A 25,894-nucleotide genomic window follows, 5' to 3' on the forward strand; every position below is an offset into this window, starting at 1 on the left:
CCAGATGATCCAGGAACTCCAACTCTGAGCTTGGACTCAGAAGAGCTGGTATCGAAGATTCAAGCAGACATCTGTATGCTCCTGCTCAACAGCTAGCAGTAGACACCACCATTGGCAGATGCCCATTAACAGATGACTGGACAAACAAAATGTGGATACAAACACACAGGAACATTATTCAACCAGAAAACGGGGCATTCTGACAAAACCATTAAAGCCTGAATGACATCTGCTAAGTGAAATAAACCAATCACGGATGGAAATATGCTCTGACCTCACATATGTGAGATGTCTAAAGAAGTAAGATTCATGGAAACAAACAAACAACAAAAATAATAGTGAGTCATTACCACAAAAGTATTGTTTTAAGAACACAGAACTGCCTCTTGTAAGAAGAATGTTCTAGAGATCGCCTGCATGGTAACATCATTGCACTTGACTATACTGTGTACTTAAACTGATTATGATGGTAAAACATTACAGTAAGCCTATTTTACTACAACTACAAATGAAAGTTACTACTAAACATGTACGTAGTTACCACACATTAGTACAAAGAAAGTAGTTATTGTTTGTGTACTGGAATATATATTTTAAACATATATTCTGGATAAGTTGTTTTGCTTTGAGACAGGAAATAATATAGCCTAGGCTAGCTTTGAATTTTCTCCATAGCTGAGGCTGGCCCTGAACTCTTGATAGTCCTGCATCCATCTCCCAGTGCTGAGATTGTAGGCATATATTGTCTACCTGGCTCTGAAGAAGCTTTTTAAAAAGGCTTATCACTATAAAAGCAATCTCAAATACAACACTATCTTCCTACCTCAGGAAGATGAGCTGCAGCCTAAATCCATCCTGCCAAACACAGAAATGCAAGTCCCAAAGAGCAATTCTGTGGGATCATCAAAACAATCTGTAAGTGTGACTAGTGCCTGGCTTCCAGAGAGTGCTCTCTCTTGCAGCCTCACTGCTGACTCCTTATCTCTTCCATACCCTCAGCATGACTCCCTCTACCCAGCTCTCTTCTGGGATGCTCTAAGTTTCCTGCAGTGGACCTCTTCACCAGGTCTCCTTCTGTAAACATGTCAGGGACCAGCAAGGATGCAGCTCATTGGAAATCACAGAGTCAATTTCCTGGTGCAAAGTCACAGCAGTGATTATGAGTCTTGGAAAGGTGGATGATGAGGACTAAATCTTCAGTTAGTACTCTTTGCCTCTCTCTTTTCCAGGCAAGTACTCTTCTTACAGTCTGGGAACATCTTTAAGACATCAACTACAGAGGAGAAAGTCTCCAACTGCAGGCTTCTGAGTGGTTCTACTTAAGACTCCTGGTAATCCTGCTGTCCTCTGGATGACAAGAACTCTAGTTAGTCAGTCCAGGGTGTGTGCTTCTACATCATTGAGAATGAGCTAAACTACACAAACAACTGGTGCCAGTGGAAAAAAAAATTCTATTAGGTCTCCCAAAAGAAGACAAATGGCTCTCATGAATCAGACTTATATAGATCCCAAGAGACAGGCTGCAGGTGATATCAACCTGAAGATTACTACTGAAAGCCACGGGTTGTCTATATCACCCAATGTATTAGAACATGCCTACCCAAAAGGGGCATGGTGCCAAAATAAAACTTTTCCTAGGCACATCATGTCACATGAGTCCTTTCCCACAAGATTCCCCAGAGAAGGCTACAGGCACAGCTGCCCTCTGCTTTGAACTGCATACTGGCTTGTGCTCATTTGAAATGAATGCATTTGCATGACAAACCCATGTTCCCAGGCTCTGCACAGAGAGCTCCAAGTCTGGTATTCAGAAGGCTGTCAGCACAAACTAAACCCTCAACAATACCCATTGCTTGGTGAAGCATCACAATCTGAAGTTTCCATCTGAGAAATGTTCATGCTCTGATTCTAAGCTGCGTATTATTGAGAATTAAACAACTCTTTAGTGAGGGCCAGGTATTAAACGCATTTCTTTCAAAGTTCTTCTAGTTTAATTTATACTAAGAGTATTTATATTTATATCTGAACCATAAAAAAAATGGTAAAAACAGCATGGCAATAGCTTTAATTATGCTTCATTTTGCCCACTTGCTAGAGCCAACAATTTCATAATGAAGTGTCTGCCTACCCATAAGTCAGAGTAGGCAATTTTTCTTCAATTATATTTTAATTCATGGGTAATCACTCTTTACAGCAGGTAGCAAGTGCAGAGGACTGGGAAGCAGAGAGAAGGAAGGTATGATGAAGTATTAAATAATTTCATGTGAGTTTGTAGCAACAAGTACTACATGAATGTGTCTGTTACTGGAAGCCAGGTGAAGAACATGCATCATACTCATAGCAGAAGCATCCAGAAGCCACCAGCTAGAATTCAGCATAAAACATATTCTCCTTTGCGCTTCCTTGTTGCTTTTTATCACTTTCTCATTTCAAAAGAAGGCATTCCCCTCCTTCTACCACCTTTTGTCAAGGACCAGAACATGACCATGAGATTATTTAAGTAACTGCATTTTTTCTCAGGTTGTACCCATACCACTTTTACAGTACGTCATATCCCAATAATTCTAATGTCCATGCCCAGAAAAATTAATTAAACAAAAACCCTAGAGGAGTCAGTTGCCTTAGTAAAATTTTAATCTGAAACAATTTGCTAAATTATTTATAAACAAGAAATATGTATGGCACTTTGAAATAAAGTAAGACAAGGCTTTTACCTCACAAAGCTTCCAAGCTAACAAAGCTTATGTACTCTATCGCCTGCCCACATGAACTCATCTTCCTGGTCTGGCCCATTTGGGAAAGGTGTGACATCTACCCCACATGCTTATACCCAACACTAGGGATCTCCCCGTACCCCTTAGTTCCTCAATTATACTTTGCTATGTATCTATGGCTGAAGCCCAGACCCATACCACCATTATCTTTCATAGAGTCTAAATAAACAGCTTCCTCCACAATACCCTGATTCCAATCCATGTTACACTTTACATAGTAAATGCCCTTCAAACTAGTTACTGTCCCAGGAAAAGGCTTCCCATTTTTTCCAGTACTCTTAGAAGCCACCATTCCCTGCAGTGTCCCTAGGGGGGCCCACATAGGCTGTCACGGACTGGGCCTCAGCTCACTGTGCATCACCCTTCTTCCTGTATTCCACTTCCTCTGGTCTACTTTCCACTTGTGATTTTGAAGCATTTTAGTTCCTTTCCCTTTGTCTGAACTGTTTTCCATTCCATAACCTGTCCCTTATGAGTGCCACCATCACTCTACTCAAGCCTTAGATCAAGAATCTCCCGCTCTGGAGGTCTTCCCTGACCACTCCGCCAAACACTTCCCCGAAGGCATTCACTTCACTTCACCTTTACTTTTTCTGATCTTTTAATCATCTACAGGTTGATTCTCTCCTCCAACTAGCATGGACATCAACACTGTCAATACCAAAGGCCCCATCTTAGAATCATGTCTGACTGATAGAAGTTCTCAGAAAGAGTTTGCTGAAAGATGGACTGCCTCCACAATGAGTAATGAAACAGTGATGGCAGAAAGGCAGCCCTGTGTGCTGAACAGGGACACTCCATGTTGATGAAAGCTGGGAATAGTCTGCAGACTGGGATCATCTGCATGCTGCCTTGGAGGAGTGGGTGTCAGGAAAAACAAGTATCAGACCCTGGAACAGCTCCTTTCACACAGGCTCTTTCATACATATCTGAATCACAGCCATAGCCTGAAGGCCAAACATGTTCTTAACCTGTGTGTCATGACCTCTTTGGGGGTTTGTATATCAGATATTCTGTATATCTGACATTTACAGTATGATCCATAATAGTAGTAAAATTATAGTTATGCAAAAGCGACAAAAATAATTTTATGGCTGGAGGTCACCACAACATGAAGAACTGTATTAAAGGGTTGTAGCATAAGGAAGATTGAGAACCACTGCTGTAGAGGGATATGCAGGAAAGTGCTAAGATGTGTTGAGATGGGTGTGCCAGGCTGTGACCAGGTGTGCTGAGATGTACAAGAGGCACTGGCAGTGGGGGTGCTGAGTGGGTTCTGGCTAAATTCTTGGTTTTAGACCACAGGGAGTCACTGAAGCAACATTTAAATTTTAGACATGAGAAGTAAGAAGAGTTCTGAGGATGCAAACTGGTACACATTGATGACATTTTATCAATACTGGGGAAAAAACTAAACTTTAAATTAAACAAAATATAGTATTGCTTTTTAAGAGGACTATGTGTTATGCAGTTTGTGGAGGAAAAATAACTCAATGCCATATATATATAAATATATATATATATATATATATATATATATATATATATATATATATGAATGAGAGCTAGTGACCTGAGCAGAGATTACTTTTTTCATTTTCAAAGATAATAAATAGCCACATTAAGTTTCCAAATGGCAATAAACTAAAGGGTGCACAGAAGATGCAGATGGTGGTGCTGGGTTCCAGGATTAACTGGGTCTTAGGCAGGAACAAATCCGAGAAGAAGTCTTTGAACAGACAAACAGTACTTACAGAAGGATCCCACTGCTGAGCTGCCATCAGTGCTGAGCACCAGCGTATTATATTAGCTGACACAAACCTATGAATGATCTCTTCTAGCAGCCGAGAAAGCCACTGGAAGTTCTTAAGAACCCACATGCACTCATGCCTTCAGGACTGCCTATTCAGTAGCTCTGAAACGGTTCTTACATTTTAGAGTCTCCCTGACATATGGTTTATTTCAAGACAAAATTATTTAGTGATCATAAATTTTCTCAGTGAGCATACAACATGAAATTTGAAAAGCTTCATGATAAAGACAAAATTGAATATCACAAAATACACTGTTTGGGTTGATAGGAGACACAGAACCTGTGTCACACCAACTAGCTTTCCTCTTTGACTCATGTAACACAAGATCTGGGCTTCGGTGTGCTGGTCTCTACAAGGAACAAAGTAGAGATGTGATTTAAGATGCTTCCTAGGACAGTGAAGCAACAATTCTTGTAGACATCTGCTTTCTGCCATAGAGAGTACTAACTGGATCTCAAGGAACAGTTGCAAGTCATAGCCATGGCACGAGGGCCCCAGATGGAATAGGATTAGGACTGATGAGCTGAGAGCAGGGATGGGGAGTGAAACAAACCTGGCCACCACCACAGCTCTAACTCCCAAGCACATACACAAGTTCCTCATGTGCAAACCAAGCTACTGTAATTCTGAGAACTGAGAGGACGGAGGGGACTTGGCACAATGCCAGTCACAGAGTACATGCTAAATGAAGGACAGACAGTTCCAGAGACATCTGCCCCTTTCACTTCACTCGTTCAGCTCTATTATTTTATGTGAGATTCTCTTGGTAGGAAGCATGGACTTCTAGAATGTCAAAACTGAGGAGTACCCAAAAGTATTTCATCTGGCTCCCGATTTCCAGACGTTTTCATTAACACTGTCATCTTACTGATGAAGTCACCAATGACTTGAGCACTTAGGCTGACAACTGAAGGTCACCCAGCTGCTAAACCCATTTCAAACACTCCCATTTGTGTCTTTAGCTCTCTCCTGATGTCTGAATGTAGTAAAGATAATTCTCTGTGCTATAGGATGTCCTAAGATCAAGGCTGCCTCTGTTATTACAGATAATTTATAAAACAAGATAAAAGCATTTAAGCCAAAGAGATCATGCACTGGGTAATCAAAGTGCCAACTTAAAATATTAGACAGTTATGAAAATGATAATGAAGCTTGTAACCATCTTTGCTAATGCTTATTATGTTGTTAACCAAAAAAAAAAAATCAGAGAACATAATCCCATTTATACTGTGATTATAACTAAATACAATTATGGACATATAGCAGTGGCTGGAAAGGAGCTTGGGAAATGACTGTGGTTGATATGCTGAGGAGGTGCCCTTGCCGAAGTTTTATTACCATCAATTGACTATAATGTAGTTGGCATCATAAATACTATCACAGTACTAATCACAGGAACGAGATGTTGCTGTTCACTTACCCTGGGTTATACAACATGACTGCGGACAGGTTCTCACAGGACTTTGAGAGGTCGGTCATAGACAAGCTGAAGGAGGACAGGAGGCCACTCTAATAGCAGACATAGGGTAGAATGGTTACCTTAGTGGGGATGAGGAAGCCAGTGCTAGCATTCATTGCCTTCTGCTAGTGACAGGCAATGAGATGCACACACTTGTGTGAATGCTTAATATCTGGCAGATGAGGGACAGATGGGCCTGTATACACCAGAAAACACTTAACAATGGGAATTCACCAGGCATCCCATAACTCAGAAAGCCTCCTAGCCACAATGCATTAAAGTTTGGTCAGAAGTTAGAATTACATCTCTGCTGCCATCTACATTCACATTTACTGAGTGACTGCAATAGAGGTAAGGAAAGGCCAAAAAGGTAAGAACTGCTCTATTTGCTTCCAGTGAAAGCTCTTGGCAGACTCACTTCCCCTGTACCTCTCTGGAACCATGTCCAAAACACACTATCTAGAGTGGCCCGGGGCAGGAAGGACAAGAAGGTTTACTGGCTGGATCATTAGCTCTGGATTAGGTTGAGGAATGTAGCTTTGCTCTCATTTTCCATCAAAGGTCTTGGCAGTCAAAGCCCTGATAGTAAGCAGTGGCATAAGGTGCCATGTCATTTGGAAGTTAGAACATAGGCCTCAGGCTCACAGGTCAGGGCTGTGGCCTGATTGCCCACCTGCCCTCAGAGTTTGTTATAGACAGCCTGTCTTGGTTCAGTTTCCTACTCTGTCTGTTACCTGTAAGTTGGGGTGGTAACAGCTGCTGTACAGATAAAAGAGCAGAATCTCTGCTTAAGTTCAGTATAGTTCAGTATAGAAAATAGAAACTGCAGCTCTTATTGTTTTCAGGAGTCTAAGGTAAGAACACAGTGTAGATTTCTTTCCTTCTCATTCAATCTTCCCCTCTTTCTGTGGGCTTAAGCCTTCCTCTACCATCAAGCACCATGAGACCTCTGAATGGCCCTATCCAACCAAGCCCATCTATCTCTACACCCCCCTCCCCACAACTTGCTTCTGACTTGGCCTGCTACACAGGGGAAAAACCCAATTTACTGTGGTTGACTTAAAATAAGATTCTGGTAGATGAGTCATTGCTCACTTAATGACACACAAAGCCTGGGTCCTCTGGGGATGTCTACACTAGAAAGAAGGTTCTAGAAGGAACAGCTGTTTCTTGTGTGCCCTGGATTCCACTTGCTGGCTCTTCTATTCCATCACTGGTCAGGAAGTAAAGTGCCTGAAACTGAGCTGTTAAAGGACTTGCTCGCTAGAGGCTTTCATCTCAGAAGGTAAAGTAGTAGACCCAGGAGGATCCCCTGGCCCCCCTGCATGCCTCCCCAGCCCTCACCTTCCTCTTCTCCCTGAGCTTGGCGGCTTCCTTCGGATGGTTAAAGCGGAACATGTTGGTTCTTCCCAAGAGTATCACAGCACCTAGAACACACAAGAACAGTAGCAATGGATGCAAGGAAATGTGACGTCAGTGGCAGGCAGTGTGGTCAGCTGGCAATGGCAAAGCATGAATTCTCCTTCCAGTGCATTAGAAAAAGGTGAGAGGCTTCAGTCTCAAAGGACCACCCATGGAAGCTAATTTTAAACCTGCATGCACTTTTCTTTTTACAGCTGAACATCACGATATTCACAACAACTTAGGCAGAAGTGAAGCATCTAAGCATTATAACCTATTATGAGATTTTAAACTTAATATGCAGATAATTATATTTGTGATTGTTTGGAGGAAGAAAACCGTCCACAACACATCTCTAAAGAGGTGTAACATAATAAAACCATGTGATCATAAACATAGGAAATATTTATTAATGCTTACAGAAGTAGACACTCAAAGCAAAGCAGTTTTATAAGAAATACAGCAGCGCTGGCAAAGAACAAATTCCTAAAACCTGCTGGAATCAGGGGACTATGCTGCTTCCTGTCACAAACCCTGTAGAAATGTAAATGTCTGTATTAGATGCTCAAGAAAGGATCCTGGACCAGAGTCTTCATTCAGTACCTAGTGTTCAGTGGACAAGAGAAGTCAAGGCCAATGCTCATGAATGACCAAGCCTAGGAGGAGGGGTCAGCACAAATAAGCAAATAGTTTCTAAAGTCAGACCTGTCCAGTTCCAAACATGTCCATATCAGTTATGGAAGATAGTGAGCTCCCTGGCCTCAAAGGCAATTAAGAGAAGCAATGTTACACACAGACTCGCTATCCCATAATCTTGTCCATGCTGGAGCAATTATATTACCTTATGACAGAACATAGTGTTCAGTCTTTGCCCTGAACAAGACAAGGCTCATGCTCTGGGGTTGGCCATCAAGAGTAATGACTGTGCAACAGTCTAGCATCAAAGTACCAAGCAGAGACTGGGGTAGCTAGAAGCAGACTTCTGCACCAAAGACCAAGGCTGGTTTCACTGGATAGCCAGGGGACAGAAAAAAGCAGGGTCATGTGCTATCACTGGGAAAGCTTGAGCTACAGAAAGGAGACTAGCTAGCTCTGTTCAGAACACAATAGTTCAAGTCCAGTCCATACAAAGGATGTTTGAAATAACAAACATACTGTGTGGACCTGGAACACTGAAAGACTGACCAGAGTTCACAATCTAGAGGACAGTGATAAACGCCAACAAACAATTTTTGTGTTTCCAACAGGGAATTTCAAAAACAAAAATACTAATTGTGAATAGTTAAAAACTTAGAAATTTTTACACAGCCCTCAGGTATCCTTCTAATCTCCCTTGAAACCTCAGAAGATGCAGCATGTTGAGAGGACAGTCTCAGCAGATCCTTACTGTCCCTTGAAACCTCAGAAGATACAGCGTGCTGAGAGGACAGTCTCATCAGATCCTTACTGTCCCTTGAAACCTCAGAAGATACAGTGTGCTGAGAGGACAGTCTCATCAGATCCTTACTGTCCCTTGGCGCAAGTGCTGGTGCTGCTGAGGGCTAAGCACAGACAGCAGCCACTTGCTCAGGTGTGTCTTAGAGATCTCAGAGGACTTCCCAATCCATACGGGTAACCACCGGCTGGCTCAGACACAAGGCACTGGGAGAACCTGAAGAGGTGGGGTCAGTAGAAGTCACTCTTTCACAGGGAATGGAGTCACCACGAAGAGAAGACAGTTTTAGGAAACACACAAAGGCAGTAGATATTTTCCTCACAAACAATCTCTCCTCCTCATAGAAATTGACACCTGTGCTCTGCCACTTATAAGAAGGCACCACTACTACAATTAAGAACGGTGTTTTCTGACCTTCTACTACTAAGTTCAGAGCTGTGTCTGTTATTGAAAGGCAAACTCTAAGCAGTCATGGCTAGGAAGTACGTACATTTAATATGCTTAAGTTACATTAGAGATTAATAAGGCCATCAAATTCCAGGTGTTAATTACACCTAACCCAACTCTTTTTTTTCCTTCTGTTAATCAAATGCCTAGGCAAGCAAGTTAAAAATTGTTAAAATATGCTAATGGAAAAATAGAATAGTATCTCAGAGACATCATTTTAACTCATATTAAGTCACCAAAAATAATCCAGCTACCTATGTTATTTGCATGCAGTTAAAAGCCCTTTCAGGACTTATGAATGAGAGCAAACCTATCCACGACAATTCATTATTTCCATTTAGATGTGTGTCAAGTGCCTGGCTTGTACAATGGACTCCATTAACAGCTGTTTCCTCCACTCCCTTCTACTGTTCACTTTTATTCAAGAAACACTGAGTCAAAAATATATGCCATGCTTATATGATAGTTCTGTTAATTTGTGTAGCCAGCAAATACTTAGTGAACACTTCCTGAATGCTAGCAATCATGATAAACACTAGAGATACAGAATTGGGAAGAGCTAACATATGCCTTGCCTTTCAGAGAGGGTAAAGGAGTGAAAAGTTTCCCATAAAGGGAAAGAACCAGGTTGCAGAAAGAAAAGAGGTCCTTGAGGGGAGCGCTGATGAGGACAACCTTTGATGGCATGGGGGGATAGTTTATTGCTAGAGGGCTTGGTTGCCAGGCACCAGGCCCTAGATTTAATAGCCAGTATCAAAACTTTAATCAATTAAAAAAAGTGCTGAAGCTGAGTTTGGGAGAAGCATATATAAAGGTTCTGTAGTAGATGTTAGGTCTCCAAGGACAAGGGGTTAACAAGGAGACTTTTTAACATAGCAAAGCAAACCTGACTTCCAGATTCTCCCAGCATTGCTCAGTCCCTACCTGTTATAGGGCATAGCTGGCAAACCTGCCACCTAGGCGGAGCTCTCCAGCTCAGGGGCTAGGCTGCCCTTCTCCCAGAGGCTCTTCCCTGTATAATTCCAGCCATTTTGAGTATGCCCAGATCTTGGTCTCTTGGCTTTCTCCTCTTCTGTCTCCACTCTCCTTACATGGCCAGGATCAGCTGTGTTCATCCTGGACTCTCTCAGATGTCTCTGGCTACGCTCTCCTTAATACCTACAATAAACCTTCTTCTCCACCATACCTAAAAGTAGTCAAGTACAACTTTTAGCAGGAAAAGAGAGAAGAGAAGATGGCCAGAGATTGGCAGACAGGCATGTGGATATGACAGACAGAATAAGGATACCACTGTACAAGATAAAGCTTGAGAGTGGAGGAAAAGAGCACCTCAGTCCTTCAGGATAGAGTAGGAAGGTTATCTGTTTTACACAGATGTGGCAGAAAAGCACTACAAAACATGAAGAGATGTGTACTTCAGAAAGATCACTTTTGCAGCTGAAAGAAGAGTGACAAAGCTAGGAGGCAACAGAGATGGACCTCAGGAGTCTGGAGGAAGGTGCCTCTAGGAGAGTCAATGTAGGAGAAGAGCAAAAAAGAATCTGGAAGCCATTCAGGAGATAAAAGCAATAGAATTCAACAAGGGGTACATCCAGGCAGGCAGGCTGAGGAGGAAGGCTCTAGCATGTACACTGACTAAATAGATAGAGAGCTACCCACACAGGCCCATGGCACTGGGCAAGGAACCATAGTGATGTGGTAGAAGAGACCATAAGTTCAGTTTGTGTTAGAATAATGAAATTAAAATGTCTTTAGCAAACTAAAAACACACAGGTCTGATGCTCTAGAAAAAGGCCTGGAGCTACCTTATAATATGTGCATGCATGTATATGCTTGTAGAAATATATGAGAACACATACCATCCATGTGTGCATGTACATGCATGTGTTTGTGTATGTGTGCATGCGCACATGCATGAGCATGTGTTTACAAACACATGGAAAAGACTAGGCACATGAATATATACTACCTGTAGTCTACATTCTATCTATCTATCTATCTATCTATCTATCTATCTATCTATCTATCTATCTACCTACCTACCTATCTATCTATCTTGAAGCCTGCCCCCAGGGACACTTCCTCTAACAAGGCCACACCTCCTAAAGTGTTACTCCCTATGAACCTATAACAGCCATTTTCTTTCAAACCATCATACTATCTTAGAGTTTCCTCTACTAAATCAAGCCACTTATGTGGGAATGCCAGTCAAGTAAAGAAGAGGAGGGAAAAGAAGGGCAGGGGAGGAGAGACCTGGAGGAAGGCTGGCTTTTAATAGATAGATAGATAGATAGATAGATTAGATAGATAGATAGAATATAGATATTGTATATTTGGGTACACTTAGTGCCTTTCCCTGTAGCCCCCCCCCACACACATCACACACTTAAAGAAGGGGAAGGGAAGGGGAGGGGAGGGGAGGGGAGGGGAGGGGAGGGGAGGAGAAGGGAAGGGAAGGGAAGGGAAGGGAAGGGAAGGGAAGGGAAGGGAAGGGAAGGGAAGGGAAGGGAAGGGAAGGGAAGGGAAGGGAAGGGAAGGGAAGGGAAGGGAAGGGAAGGGAAGGGAAGGGAAGGGAAATTGAACTCTTAAGGTGATAAGAGAGCAGGAGCTGAGGGGGAATCTCCAGTGGAGAATGCTTCATGAGAGGCTAAAATGGATACTAGAAATTACCACTGGGTTCTGTCTAAAGGAAAGGTGTGTGAGTGGAGGGCAAAGCAAGAAAGGAAGAGCTGGGGAGACAAGGAGACATAAAGGATGTATTATCTACTGAATACAGACAGGGCCTTATGGACCTCTGTGGCAGGAAAGTCAGGCTACAAAAAGAGGCATCAAGATTAACATGAAACCCAGTGGAAGTCTGTTTGGGATTTTCTGTGCCCAACCATGGCTATGTGTGCCACAACAGAGCTTAGGGTAGGGTATGGCCAGATCTGCCTGAGAAAGTAAATGATCTAAGAAGGGTCTTGACAAGCTGTGGAGCTTTTGAGTGTCAGATCAATCCTGGTTCTCTAGCTGTGCCCCCTCCTCCATCTCTAAAAATGCCTTTGTCTTTAACACTCTCTATGTTTACCACTGTTCATGTATCCCTTTTTATTCCAGGACACAGGAACTTGGAAATCTCACTGGTTGCCCTTTGGACCTATATCATACATATAGCATATTAATAAACAAAGGGAAAAATGGGTTCAATGACATAGTTTTGACTTAGTAAGAGGAAACTCATGAATATACTTAGAAAGCAATAAGGCAGCTAAAGGAAAAGTGTGGAATGATGGGTGGATGCACAAACAATAGAGACTGGCTATCAATGTAATGTTCACATGATGGTTGAGAATACTGGTCAATGTGTAATGCCTGCTGTGCAAAGAGGAAACACTGAGCTTCCCTGAGCAGGAGCACCCATGTAAACATCCAAGCCTGCTGCTGCACCTGTATCCCTCAGTGCAAACATGTGGGAGGAAGGTAGATTGGGACCACATCACTAATCTCCAGGTTCATTGAGAGACCTTGTCTCAAAAAATAAGGTGGACAAGATATGAGAAAGACATCTGACACTGACCTTTGATCTTCACACCCATTCGAATCCCACCCCCAATACATACACACCCTACACACACTCTGACTCACAATGTGTGTGGGTGGGACCAAGGAGTAATGAAAAAATCTCTTTGGAATTCAATGTTCCCATGTACTCATCAACTGGAAAATTCCTAAGGTTCCTTCATGACTGTAAGTTCTTTTTAACTGTCAATGACTCCTTGCTTGAGGTTAATGTGATTAATCGCGACAGATGGACTTTCTGTGATACACTTAATTTGTAATTTTGAGAGCATGTCTAAACCTCCCTGAAATATATGATGGCGTCTCTGGGATTACTTCAGAGCCTGTTAAATATCCAAAGGCAGACAAATCCCAGACAGTCTTAAAAGGGAATGGAAAGAAAAATGACATTTTTCAAAAGGGAGACAAAGCCTTTTGTTTAAAAGAGGTAGAGAGCTTCCTTCATTTAAATCTCTGTGAATGAGAGATGCAAATGATGGTTTCATAAGAGATTTTCTTATTTTAGTATTTCAAGTAAGCTTAAAAATAAGCTTATATGTGTTTCTAGTGATTCCTAGAGAAGATAGGGGCAATAGTTAATATGACAATTAATTAACCCTCTCCTTACATTTTAATGAGATTTTTCTAATTCTGCTACTGCACAAATAAATGGACTTATTCTTCTATTAAATGCTGCCATATGATTATTATTTTGGAGGTGACTGTATAACAGACTTTCTGAGTTATAGCTGATACAAACACATGAGACATTTGTGGTCCCCAAATGCACAGTCCAAGGTAACAGGAGCTGAGAGGCTTGAGACAATAAAAACAGGATTCTGCTTCAGGCCTCCTCACTTCACATTTTAATCATTTAAAAACTGCCCCATACCCCCACCTCACCTAACACACACAGAGGCTGCACTCCTAAAGGATGCTTGGTGGAAAAGATTTCACTGAGCTGTGATGGGCAAAGAATCCAGATTCACAGAGTACCACATACTGCCCTGAAAGGTTGCTGATCAAGAAGCCTGGCTAACAAAGGGTATTCTCGTTTTGTTGTCTGATTAAAGGAGAAAGAAACTGCTTATAAGTACTTTCTCTGTGATTTAAAATGGCTTAAAAATCTCACATTGAAATGAATTGCAATGTTAGCACCATTTTGGGGTCATGATGGAATCTAATATTCAATAACATGTACCAATACATAAGAGCAGATTAAATTGTATGTTCTAGGGCTTTACACACTTAATAATTACTTAAGGCACAGGAATTATAGTAATTCTGTATCAAAAATGGCTTTGGAAAATGAGATGAGAAAGATGAGAAGTTAAAGGGGATAGGCAATTATAATAAGCAGATTCTTTAAAAATTTCCTTAAGACCTGAGGGTGGCTTGACTAGCTTGGGCATGACTGATATACACTGAGAATCAATGTCATACTGTAGCAGATGTCACTACCAAAGCATGCCATCAGGTCACTGTTTTCTGTGATTGTGACAAATATGTATGACACCTTACCAGAAAGCCACACAGGCCTTGACACTTCCCTTATAAGTAAGTGTTCACATTCCAAATATAGAGTCATAACTTTTCACTTTAGATAAATCACTTTACCCTTCAGTTCTTTAACAGTAAAATTAAAATTGAAAGCTTAGATTTTAGGCCTCTAGATAAGAAAGGAAATTGATTTTCATATTAATATTCCCAGTCAATAATTATCAAGGGTTATTTGATGATCTTTGTATGAACTGAGTGTAGAGCTTTTAAATCTTCAAGATGTACCAGTCCACCCCTCTCCATAAAATCCTAGAAGTGTGCATGAGTGAGTCAGGCTAATATCTTTATTTTCAAAATGTCATGGGGGAAACAGAGTGTTTCCCATATGGGACAGGTTGGTCCTTCCCAAAGAAAATGTAGATTGGACATAGAATAATTCAAGAGTAATACAAATAGTAGATGCAGGAAGAAAGACTGCTGGGCTATCTGGACCTCACCAAGGCTTGTTTGGCTTATGATGCTGCTTTCCATGACTGGTGCCCCATGTCATAGACGCCTTGCCATGAATGAGGAGGTCGTTTGTCGCTGCTGAAGTATCCTCAGAATGACCACTGTGTCTAAAACAGATGGATGGGCTGCCATAAAGGCAGTATAGCAACTTGCAAGTTAAAAACTTGGTGCCTAACTGACAGACTTTGCTCAAGGTACCAAGGCACCAGGGAACCTTCTAAGATCTGTGATTGAGGAGTCAATCATTCTAGAATCTTAGCTGATTTCAATGCAAAAAAAAAATTAAAAAGAGTGTTTACAGTACAGGCCTATCACTAATATCAGCAGTGCTTCACTGGCATTTAACACTGCTATGAAGATTAGAGCGGGTTTGCATGTCAAAGTGAAACCAAACTGACAATGACCACTTTTTTATTCTTGGCTCAGACTAAAAGGAAACTCAAACATGCTTACCAGTATGAAGTAAGAACTCCAGGAGAAACCCTCTGCTTTTAGTCTTAACAAGAAGCCAGGAGGTCTCCAGTGACAAGTGGAAGCAGCAGAAGGTCTGTAAATTAATGGACCCAGGATGGTGGAGCAGGTTTCTCTGGCTCTATTTTCCCTCCCCATGTCCTTTAAGTCCTTAAAGGTACACAATGTAGAAGAGTAGAATCAAGAAAGCTCCAATTTCCAGTTGGAGGAGAGAAACAGGAGGATCAAAGAAAAAAACTAAAGTATTTGGGACACAGTAGGAATTCCAAGATTCACCACCACATGGTATACACATGGCGCCAAGCCTGAGTAGCATGTTCAGCCTGAATGATGAACTAAGGAGCAGAGATCTCAGGTCCCAGGATAGCCAGTGGTGGTAGACCCACTATTATGTGGAATAGCAGTGCAGAAGCTTTGACACTGAACCAGCATTGGTGCTACAACCACAGCCTATGCAGTTTAGGCTCTTCCTTACTTAGGCAGGAATGCAATGAGGAACATGCCTGCTGCACGAAGGTATGGTATCACCATTTCCCTTCAGAATTGTAATGAAACTCACTGTCCTGTAACGAAATGTTCAAAAGTTTCCAGATTCAAACCATCATTATTACTTAAAAAGGAAGAACCAGGAAGATGCCAATGGGTAGGTAAGACAATTAATGTAAGGTATTGCTGAGACAACAAAGATGTTGATAAAGACTTTGAGTTAGCAATCATAAGCAGATTTGAACAAGTATTTTGACTTTAAAACAATCAAAAAATTAAAAATTCAACAAAAGACAAAGCCTAAAAGGAAAAATTAAACATTGCTACCAAGAATCACACAAACAAAAGCCTTGTGGGAGGAGCCCCATAGCAGGACACAGACATAAGAGGAAAATTCAAACTAAAAACTGCAAATCAGAGCATCAAAAGATCCTGAGAGAAAAATTAAAATATCTAATTTTTATGGGACTAGAGACCCAGAATGAAAAATAAGTGTGCGCAATAGGAACAAACTTTCCAACTGTAATGATAGACAGACATTTGTAGATTCAGAAGTTCTGCAAATTTCAATCTGGTAAACATGAAGAAATCCATGACAAGACCCACTGTGAAGCCATCTTAGGTAATGTGAAGCAGGAGATGTTGAAAGGATCAGAAAAACTAAAAATTAGGTGTGGTCGGTGAAACAGGAAAGAAAGGTGTAGAGATAGTTAGATAGTTATTTTTCTACCAAAGTCAGGGTGCCAAGATTCTGATTTCAGCAAAACAAGTTTAGTCAGCTGCTCTCACGCAGATGCATGCATCACAATTACTTCTAGATGTAAAGACCTTATCACTGGGACCTCAACTCCAGATGTTTTAGAGCATACAGTTTAGGAATTTGTGTATCTAGTAAGCTCCCAGGTAATGCTGATGGTACTGTTCTGAACCACACATGAGAACCATTCTCTCTTTAAAGATAGCTCAGGCTTTGACATCCAAAAATCTGTTAAAGTGGCCCATATATAAGATATGTGTCCAATTTTCAAGTCTCTAACATGAGGAAGGCATCTGAAGAGTACTCAGGTCAGTCCAGGAGAGTCCAGGGAACAGACACTGGCATCGTAACACTCTTTGTGTCATATACAGGTCCTTTACCTTAGCTGGAACCATAGCTCAGCCCTCACAGATCTATTTTCCTTTTCAGCTCCACTAAAATTCCTCTTTAATTTGTCACTGAGCAACTCACAGCAGCCCTCCAGCAGATGAAAATTTTATCAAAGGCTCCTCAGCTCCACTCTGCAGACAATCACCTGTTCCCTCTTTCAGGGTACTTGAATAGATGCAAATATATTTTGTCACTCGAGCATATCACATTCAAAAGCACCTAAGTGTAAATTTCCAAGATGCAGTTTCTGTAGCACTTCTAAAATGAGAGATGAATGTTTAATGGATCTGACAGACCAGCAAGAAGACCAAAGGTGTCCACTGATAAGAATGTAAAAATTAATTACATTTAACAGTGACCAGTTTTTAAAAATATATAGTATTCCAGAAAAATAATAATTCAATGACTAGTTCCTAGAACTTCTAAGAAAATGCTAAAATATTTCCTGAATTACAACATGCTTGAATATTGTACCATTTCTTATTAAACATATGATGGCTGGGGTCAGAGGACTCGGGGCTTAGATCAAGAAAAGTTGTGGTCTATGAATAAGACATGATGGTCACATTTGTAATTTCTTCTTTTCATTAATCCATTTTATGGAGTTCCTGGGGGAGCCTGAGAAGGGACCTGAGCTCTGGGTACACATTAAGAGAAGAGTATGTTTAGATATGAAGATGAAGGGAAAGATATACTACATATTAGATAATACACAGTTCATGTTCACAGTTCTAGCAAATGCTCTTCATGTTAATGACAATGCTAACTGATGAAAATCTTTCCTGTGTGTGTGGGGGGGGGAGGGGTATGCTATATGAGAAAAGACAGTTTACTGACACAAGTTGATAAGAAGAAAAGAAGAAAACACTCGAGCCCCTAATGGCAACAACCTGCTAACTTTAAACAAATCTATTAGTTGGCATTCGAATGTGTTAGGTGATTTAGATAAGGAAGTTGTAATTACTACTTGTGCTTTTTTTTAATGGTACAACCTAGCACATTTCCAAACAAAAGTAATTTACCAATGAAGAGATAGCTGAATATCAAATATTAGCACTAAGCTGGAAACTGATGATAAGGGAGGGTGCAGTGAGTGGCATAGGATGAGCCTAAGGTGCAGGCAAAGGAAGGGGAATGTGGTCAGACATCATTGGGATGTGGGTTGACACCCACCTGTGTTTCCTGTCCTAGATCTTTTTTTTTTCTAAAAGCAGGAAACGATTACAAAACTATTTCTTCTGTTACATCCTTCATGGGTCCAACTTCTTAGGTTTACACACCAGGAAATTCTGAGGACTAAGAAACAATGGGCCAGGAAGGATGGTAAACTAGTAACCACTACAGTAAGCCAGAGACTGAACTTAGGACAACACATGTGGGAAACAAAATAGCCTGGACTTCATGGTCTTCAGGGCAATGGATAGAACCTATGCCTAGCTTGGAAAGCTGCAAAGATACAACAGCAATATACAAGTCAAGGTTTGAGAGTGTAAAAGCATGAATGATAATGACGGATAATGAATGGTCTGCTATCATTTTTTTTCAATATTCTGTGCTAATACAGCAGCTGTCCAGCTATTCCAAGACCCATCTCCAAGAAGTTTGGTTGCCAAGCGTTAATTCAAAGCACTTGCCTGTGCAAAAATTACCTAAGCAGGACATGCAGAAGTGCTCTATAGAACTGCTTTTAAAAAGCTGCCTCGTGGGCAAAAGCCAAGACAGGATCTAGTGCAAAAATAGTGTTTTATTTAGTCCTGCTCCCCATTTACTGTGTTTTTAATGAAATCCATTTTCAGTTTACTCTTTACTATAGGCTTTTAAAAAATTAAACCTTTATTGAGCTAGCTTATGAGCCTCATATACAAATGCTGAGCCTGGCCTCCTTCCTCTCCAGCAGTGAGGATGATCTGGAAGGAAAATGATTCAGTCCTCTGCACTTTCTTTTATTTTCGCTACACATATTCACTTCCAATGTATCACATCACTTTGAATTTAAAAGACATGTTCCAGTTTTCATTTTAACAATCTTCAAACATCAAGCAAGCCAAAGAAGAAAATTTTAATCCTTAATTATGAAAGACTGAAGCTGTTTTACCTTTGATAAGATATATAGGATATACACTAAAGAAAGAAAGGCAAGGTGTTCTCCCCTTGTTACTCTGATGTCCCCTTGATCTCGATGCCATCTAGCACTCCACTACACAGACATTTGCTAATGGCATTTCTACTTTGTGCACAGCACTCTAATACAAGCAGTTCAGCAGCTCAGCAGGATGCCAGAAGAACCCAAGCCCACCAGATCTGAACATCATGGTTCGACTTCCATGATAATAAAAGAATTAAGGACACTTCACAATGCTGCAGGATATTTGATCACACTGAGAACCCCAAGATTGTGTTGTTTACTGGAAAAACCTGTTTCTAGTTGTGGTATGGCTCAGCCTTAGCACACCTTTAATCCCTCTGGTTGAAATACAGACACACCCTTAGTATGTACCTTTAATCCCAAACAATGAAGATAAAGTTAATTGATAAAAGGAAGCACCCAAGTTTGAAAGTGACTCCTAATTGTGGGGCTGACAAAATGACAAATTAGAGAAAGATCTGACAGAATGACTCAGAGACAGGATAAACCCAACTCAGGAGAAAAGACAGGAAGGAGAGGTGACTTAAGAGAGAACAGTACAGAGAGAGAGGAGGCAATTTTACTGGCACAGTTATAGAGTAACAGGTTGAAGAAAGAAAACAAGCTAGACAAAGGTGAAGACAGAATGAAAAGCAGCCAGAATATTTGAACATATGAAAGTTGGTATGAGGCCAAGCAGAGCAATTCAGTCAGAGACCAAGAGAGAAGCCAGATTGAGTCAGTCAGCTTGGAAAGGAGTTTGAGTAAGAACAACTGAGTCGAACAAGCCAGCCAGAGTTCAGAGGGTGTGCTAATTCAGCAGTAAGTCGCAGAGGATGAAAATAAGGCCTATATAAAATTTTAGGGAGACTAGAAGCTCGGCCTAGGTTAGCAGATAAAGGCAGTAAGCTTCAGAAATGCAATTATTACAGGAGAATTAAAATATATATACTTTTACACTGCAGGAAAGACAAGTCCTGCCACCAGCCTTCAATGTCAATTTAATTCTATGGCTCTCTTAGCAAAAGTCACATCTGAGATAGGCAAGAAAATCAAAAGTTTAGTTCTCAATTTGACCACTACCCAAAACAGGCATATTTTAAACTGAGTTATCCAGTTAGGTAGGCAAAGTAAATAGACAAGTAAGCAAATATGTAAGTAAGTGAGTGAGTGAGTGAATAAGTAGCTTCATGTGAGGCATTTATTAACACTTATTATTCAATCCACAAAAGAATTAGAGACATAATTGCACCTACTTAAAGAACTTCTGAAAGCTCAATAAACTAGAAACCCTTCTCTCATAGGCAGTAGAGAAAGAAGGATCACCCAGAATTAAATGTTAATTAAGTTCTAGGCAGAGCTCACATTGTATAGTGTTCTTTTAAGAACTGGGCAGTTCCAGGAAAGCACAAGGTGAGTTTAGAGTATCTTGCCTCAGAAAGTAAGCCAATGTTTGCAAAACAATGTCAAGCCAAAAGACATAGAAGCCACCTTGAAGAAATTCACAGACGATTTGAATGTTCAAAATAAATAAATAATGACCAAACAGAGCAGGTACTAAAGACAGTGCCGAACTATGTGACTCTGCTCAAGTAAATACATAAAGACACAAATAGCAAGAAGAAAATGCTTTTCCTTACACTAAAAATTCAATTGACAAATACAAAAGAAATGATAAGAAAATTGTCTTTTTTGCAACCAACAGAATAATAATTCAAAAACATTTAAAAAAAATAGGTTCTGAAACAGTGACTCAAGCTGTGAAAACGATAGAACATTGATAATCAGAGTACCTTCCCTACAAGTTTATCTAAAACCAAAGCTAGGGGAAGTGACTTCACAGAGTAAAGGCATAGGCAGGTCCACCTTTACCAAGGAACCAAAGTAAGCACCATCAGCAGTGGACAGATAGAAATCTGGAGTGGAATAGGAAAAAATACAACACTGTCAAAAATGCATCACATTGAGAGTGTGAGTCACAGCGGTACAGCTCTTGCCTAGTGTGCACAAGGTCTGAACCCAGCACTGTCTGCAAACAAAGAAACTGCATGATATCAGTTTGACTATGAAAAAGACCAGAGAAATACTAAATTTAAGTGGAGGGACATACAATGTATCTGACACACTTTTTTCAATGTTGTAAGAGTCCAAGAAAGAACAAAGATGTGGTCCAGACTGAAAAACTAGAGATGTGGCCAACCAGGGGCCTATAAGACGCAGGCAACCAGTCTTGATCTGGGTCTGAGGCTAATCATTAATTTTCTAATTGAATAGCTGTACTGAAGATGTTTGGACAATCTCACTGATGGAGGACATAGACACCGCTGTAATCAGATAATATTGGACATTGTCATAATCTGAACCCCAATGTCTCCCAGAGGCCATGCGTCATCTCCTGAGGACCTTTATGAAGTGGAGTCTTCTAAAAGATCTTCAGAGAGATCTGGTGTATCCCTCTTCTCTTCTGTTTTCTGGCCACAAGGTAAAGAGTTTAGTTCACCACAGGCTCAAAGCAGAGGGACCAAGCCTTCTCTTCTCTTAACAACTTAGTTGCAGAGAAAAAAGTAGGCTGACATGGGATAGTTACTTTAACATGGCCCTATGATTAAGTTCTGCACTAAGTTTTATACTTTTTTTTTATAATACTATAGCTGTTTTACATATAATTGTAACTACTCATTAGAAGGACATAAACATTAGAAATAAAAGTATTAAAGGAAATCACTGTGTTAAATTTTTACTTGTAAAAGGTACTCTTTAACTTTAAAAATCTTCTAATGGTTAATCTTCATAACAATTGTAAATATTCATAAATATATCATGTTTAATTCAACAGACAGTGGGCGTTAAAACGCAGCCTTCCAGCAAGACAGGAGAGGAAACATAATGAAAAAACAGTCTTTACCCTCTGGGTCCCTAATCAGTAAAATGCACATGCTTCCCAGTTCCAGCTTGCTTTCTCCTTATACACAAAGATCTCTAAAAAGCAGAATAAGGTACCTTGATTTAGCTGTGTGGCATCCACAATCTGAACACCATTCACGGAGCACTGGGACCCACTCAAGGGTATCAGAGTCACTGTTCCCCCGGCATTCTCAAAGACACAATGTTCACTCTCCAAGTCAAGGCCATGGAGGACTAGGAGAGAAAAACAAAAGAGGAAGTTAGGCTCACTTTGGTGTATGCTATCATGATTCCCAACTACTTATTGAATTTCCACTTTGAACACACCTTTTATTTTATATAGAAGTGCTATAACATATTTTTTTAGTGAGAAAATTCTAATATGTGAGTCTGTAACATCAAGTGGCAGAGACATAGGACCACTGATGGTCACCTCAAAGGGTCTGGCTATCTGTAACAAAGTAAGCTCCGACATGGCAGCTTATTCTTCCTAAAGGACAATATAGTTGATTAGTTTAATGGAGAACCTCTGCTCAATACTGACAAACTGGCGCCAGCACAGGGAGACACAAGAATGAAAGCATCTGTGGGCTTATGACCCATGAGCACCTCCACACTTACAGATGTTTCCCCAAAACAGAAAACAGGCATGCCATGGCTCCCAGGAAGTCCTAAGAGAGTAGTTCTCAACATGTGGATTGCAACCCCTTTAGAAAACATAGATAATTGCACTGTTATTCATAACAGTAGCAAAATTAGTTATGAAGTAGCAACAAAAATAATTTTATGGTTGGGGTTCACCACAATGTGAGAAACAATGAAAAGTCACTAGATTAGGAAGGTTGAGAACCACTGTCCCAGGAGCTTCCAGAGGCTTCACTGGGGTACCCACTGCCACAACCTATGCAGACTCTGAGACCTCAGAAAGCAGCCAGTGGTCATCTGATAATCTATGACCATCTTGTCTATAACAGATGTGAATGCCTCTCAGATAAACGAGTTTCTTATGAGTAGCTCTCATTTTCTGCAGAACTCCAGCAATGGATGTCTCTTATAACTATATCAACATCAATCAGGAAAAAAAAAGATTGGTCATTTTCATGGTTTTTAAAACTGCTAAGAGATCACTGATAGTCTCACCAATATCTTGCTCTGTTGAAGCATCTTCTCTGCCAACGTAAGTCTGACCTTCCTGAGAAGGAAATTCAATAATATTCGTTAGTGGGCACAAGAGGGCATCCTGCTGCTCTACTTCTCATCCCATCTTGATGCATTCCACCTGCTGGGCAACAGAATGAGCAAGGTATGGGGTGCACAATGGCCTTAGTGACCTCAGGGTACTAAACACTGAAGTGAAATCCTCTGTACTGTGCTAAGTACCAGCACCACTGCAAAGGCAAAGTAAAAAAAAAGTGAAAGCTCTTGCAGTCAGCTCAGGGCAGCCATTTCAAGGATGATTCAGATCGGTGGACAAGGGCTTCTTTGTGTCCAAAGATGCATGACATGAGAGGCCACAAAACTCAAGACTGTATAATGTCATTTTGGGTCATAGATCAGAGAAAAGCCATTAAAATTGAGGTCACAGAGGCAACCCTTGATAACTGACAAGGAATCTCTGACCTCTAGAACAGTGGGAACTGTTCAAACCCAAGGCTGACTGTCTAAGAGGAAGGTACCATATAATTACCAGGAGGAACCAGCAACTGTGCACATAGCAAGTCCCAGTTCTGGGTTCTTATTCCTTCCTCAGTTTTTCTACCTTTTTTTTCCTTATCGTCCTTTTTATGACTCCACAGAAAAGAAGCCAAAATGGATGACTCATCATTTAACTTCAGAACTCTATATACACAGGAACTTCAAATACCACTGAATCCCAATGAACTGTAGAAAATCCCCAAAGGCTCAAGGATTTGTTGTATATTCTTTAATTTAATAGCTGTATTCGTGACCATAAAGTATTATACTAAACCTTGCTAGAGTCTAAGGGGAAATCGGGAAACAAAATTAGAATGTTCCAGATAAGCAGTTTCTACCTTCAAGTGATACAAGATGATTCCGGTACTCAGAAGGTCATCATCAATGCCAATCAGGTGGGGCAGTTCGGAGTCCAGAACCACACCAATGCCCTCTTTCCTGAGGGCTAGGGTTTGCTCCTGAAATCAGGAGGAGAGATAAGAAAGAGATTATTTTGGGGAAAGACAACTTCATATTAGGTGTCTTTAGATATTTGAAGTAAGTAATATTTTATTTCCTATAAAAATAAACAGAAAGAAAAATGGACTTTAAAAATTCACAGGCAGTAGGCAAAATAAACTTGGAACATATAAAATGTTCAACATAAAATGAATTGAACTCTTAGCTTGATATAGATAACATTTTCAAAGTCAATCTCAAGGCCCATCTTTCTTAACAAGGACTTTACAATTACCCTTTATAAAGTAACCTTCCTCTTTTCTTCAGATCCTGCACTTTCTTAATAGCTAGAAGTCTCTTTAATTGCCAATCCTTCTCTCTGGTCACCAGGATATACTGAGCATGCTTTTGATACAGCAGCTCCGTCAATAAGTTCTGCATCTCGCATCAGAGATGCCCTCCATCATCTTCACAGGGATTCAGATCTCGCTCCACCTACACACACCTCTAACAATCCTTCCCCCGTCCACGGGGATGGTTCAAATGGGAAATGTTCCCCATAGTCTTAGGTATTTACATATTTGATCTGTTTTGGAAGGTTTGAGTATTACAGCCTTGATGGAGGAAGTATGTCACTGAGACCAGGCTCCTATTACTTCTAATTTGCTCTCTTCTTCCAGGTTGTCATGGAAGGTGTAAGCTCTCAGCTTCCAGCCATCATGGAAGCCCTATGCTGTCACATCTCCTCACCATGATGAACTCTTATACCTCTGAACTCTAAGTCAAAATAAACCTCTCCATCTACAAGCCATCTTAGTCATAGTGTTATGCCCAGCAACAGACAAGTAACTACACAAACCACAACTCCCTCAGCCCAGCAGAACCCTGAGAGAGATATACCTACCCCAAATTTCCCTGCACTTTCCAAATCCTCCCTGCCACTCTTTTGAAACCACCTGATGGAGGCTGTCAATCTTTGACTCTACTCACACTCACTCCCTGAATGATAAATCTCACCCTAACTCTTGACTTCCCAGCCATTCACATACTGAGGACTTTTCAGTTAAAATTAATAGGACATACCTCTCTCTTGAATTTCAGACATACATACTTAAACCTGCCTAGCTCAGTATCTTTAGAGAAATAACGGACTGTTAGGTCAAACTTAACACATTAAAAAACAAACAAAAAGAAAAGGTTTTTAAACCTGTAGACTATCTACTACATATCAGCAAACACCAATCTTCCTTATAATTTATTACTCAGATGAAAACCCATGACAATAGAATAGACCTCTTTCTTTCTCTAAATTCTACACTCATAGTGTTGATTCAACTGTCAAAATACACTCTAAGTCAGCAAATATGGAGACAACATATGGGACAGAAACTGAAGGAGGGGCTGTTTGGAGACTGTTCCACCTGGGTATCTATCCCATGTGCAGCCACCAAAGGCAGACACTGATGTGGATGCCAGGAAGTGCATGCTGACAGGAGCCTGATATAGCTGTCTCCTTAGAGGACTGAAAGAGCCTAACATACACAAAGGTGGATGCTCACAGCTAACCATTGAACTGATCACAGGATTCCCAATGAAAGAGTTAGAGAGAAGACTTAAAGAACTAAAGGGGTTTACAGCCCCATGGGGAGAGCAAAAATACCAACCAGCCAGAGCTCCCAGGGTCTAAACCACCAGCCTGGGAGCACATAGGGAAGGACCCATGGCTTCAGCTGCATATATGTAGGGGA

General features: G+C 40.8%; 1 protein-coding gene across 9 annotated transcripts in view; it reads right to left on the bottom strand.

Annotated features, from left to right (window-relative positions):
• Positions 1-25,894, bottom strand: part of Kif16b (kinesin family member 16B) — a 291,086-nt gene that overhangs the window by 129,092 nt on the left and 136,100 nt on the right. For all 9 annotated transcript variants that reach the window (XM_034494994.1, XM_076929869.1, XM_076929868.1 and 6 more), the window contains exons 13-17: positions 24,047-24,166; positions 23,154-23,205; positions 22,110-22,247; positions 7,392-7,474; positions 6,009-6,097 (exon numbers count right to left, since the gene is read on the bottom strand). In XM_034494994.1, coding sequence (XP_034350885.1) covers positions 6,009-6,097; positions 7,392-7,474; positions 22,110-22,247; positions 23,154-23,205; positions 24,047-24,166 — 482 coding nt within the window. The remainder of the gene's footprint in view (positions 1-6,008; positions 6,098-7,391; positions 7,475-22,109; positions 22,248-23,153; positions 23,206-24,046; positions 24,167-25,894) is intronic.

Source organism: Arvicanthis niloticus, chromosome 2 (assembly GCF_011762505.2).
Source record: "Arvicanthis niloticus isolate mArvNil1 chromosome 2, mArvNil1.pat.X, whole genome shotgun sequence".
Taxonomy (NCBI): Eukaryota; Metazoa; Chordata; class Mammalia; order Rodentia; family Muridae; genus Arvicanthis; species Arvicanthis niloticus.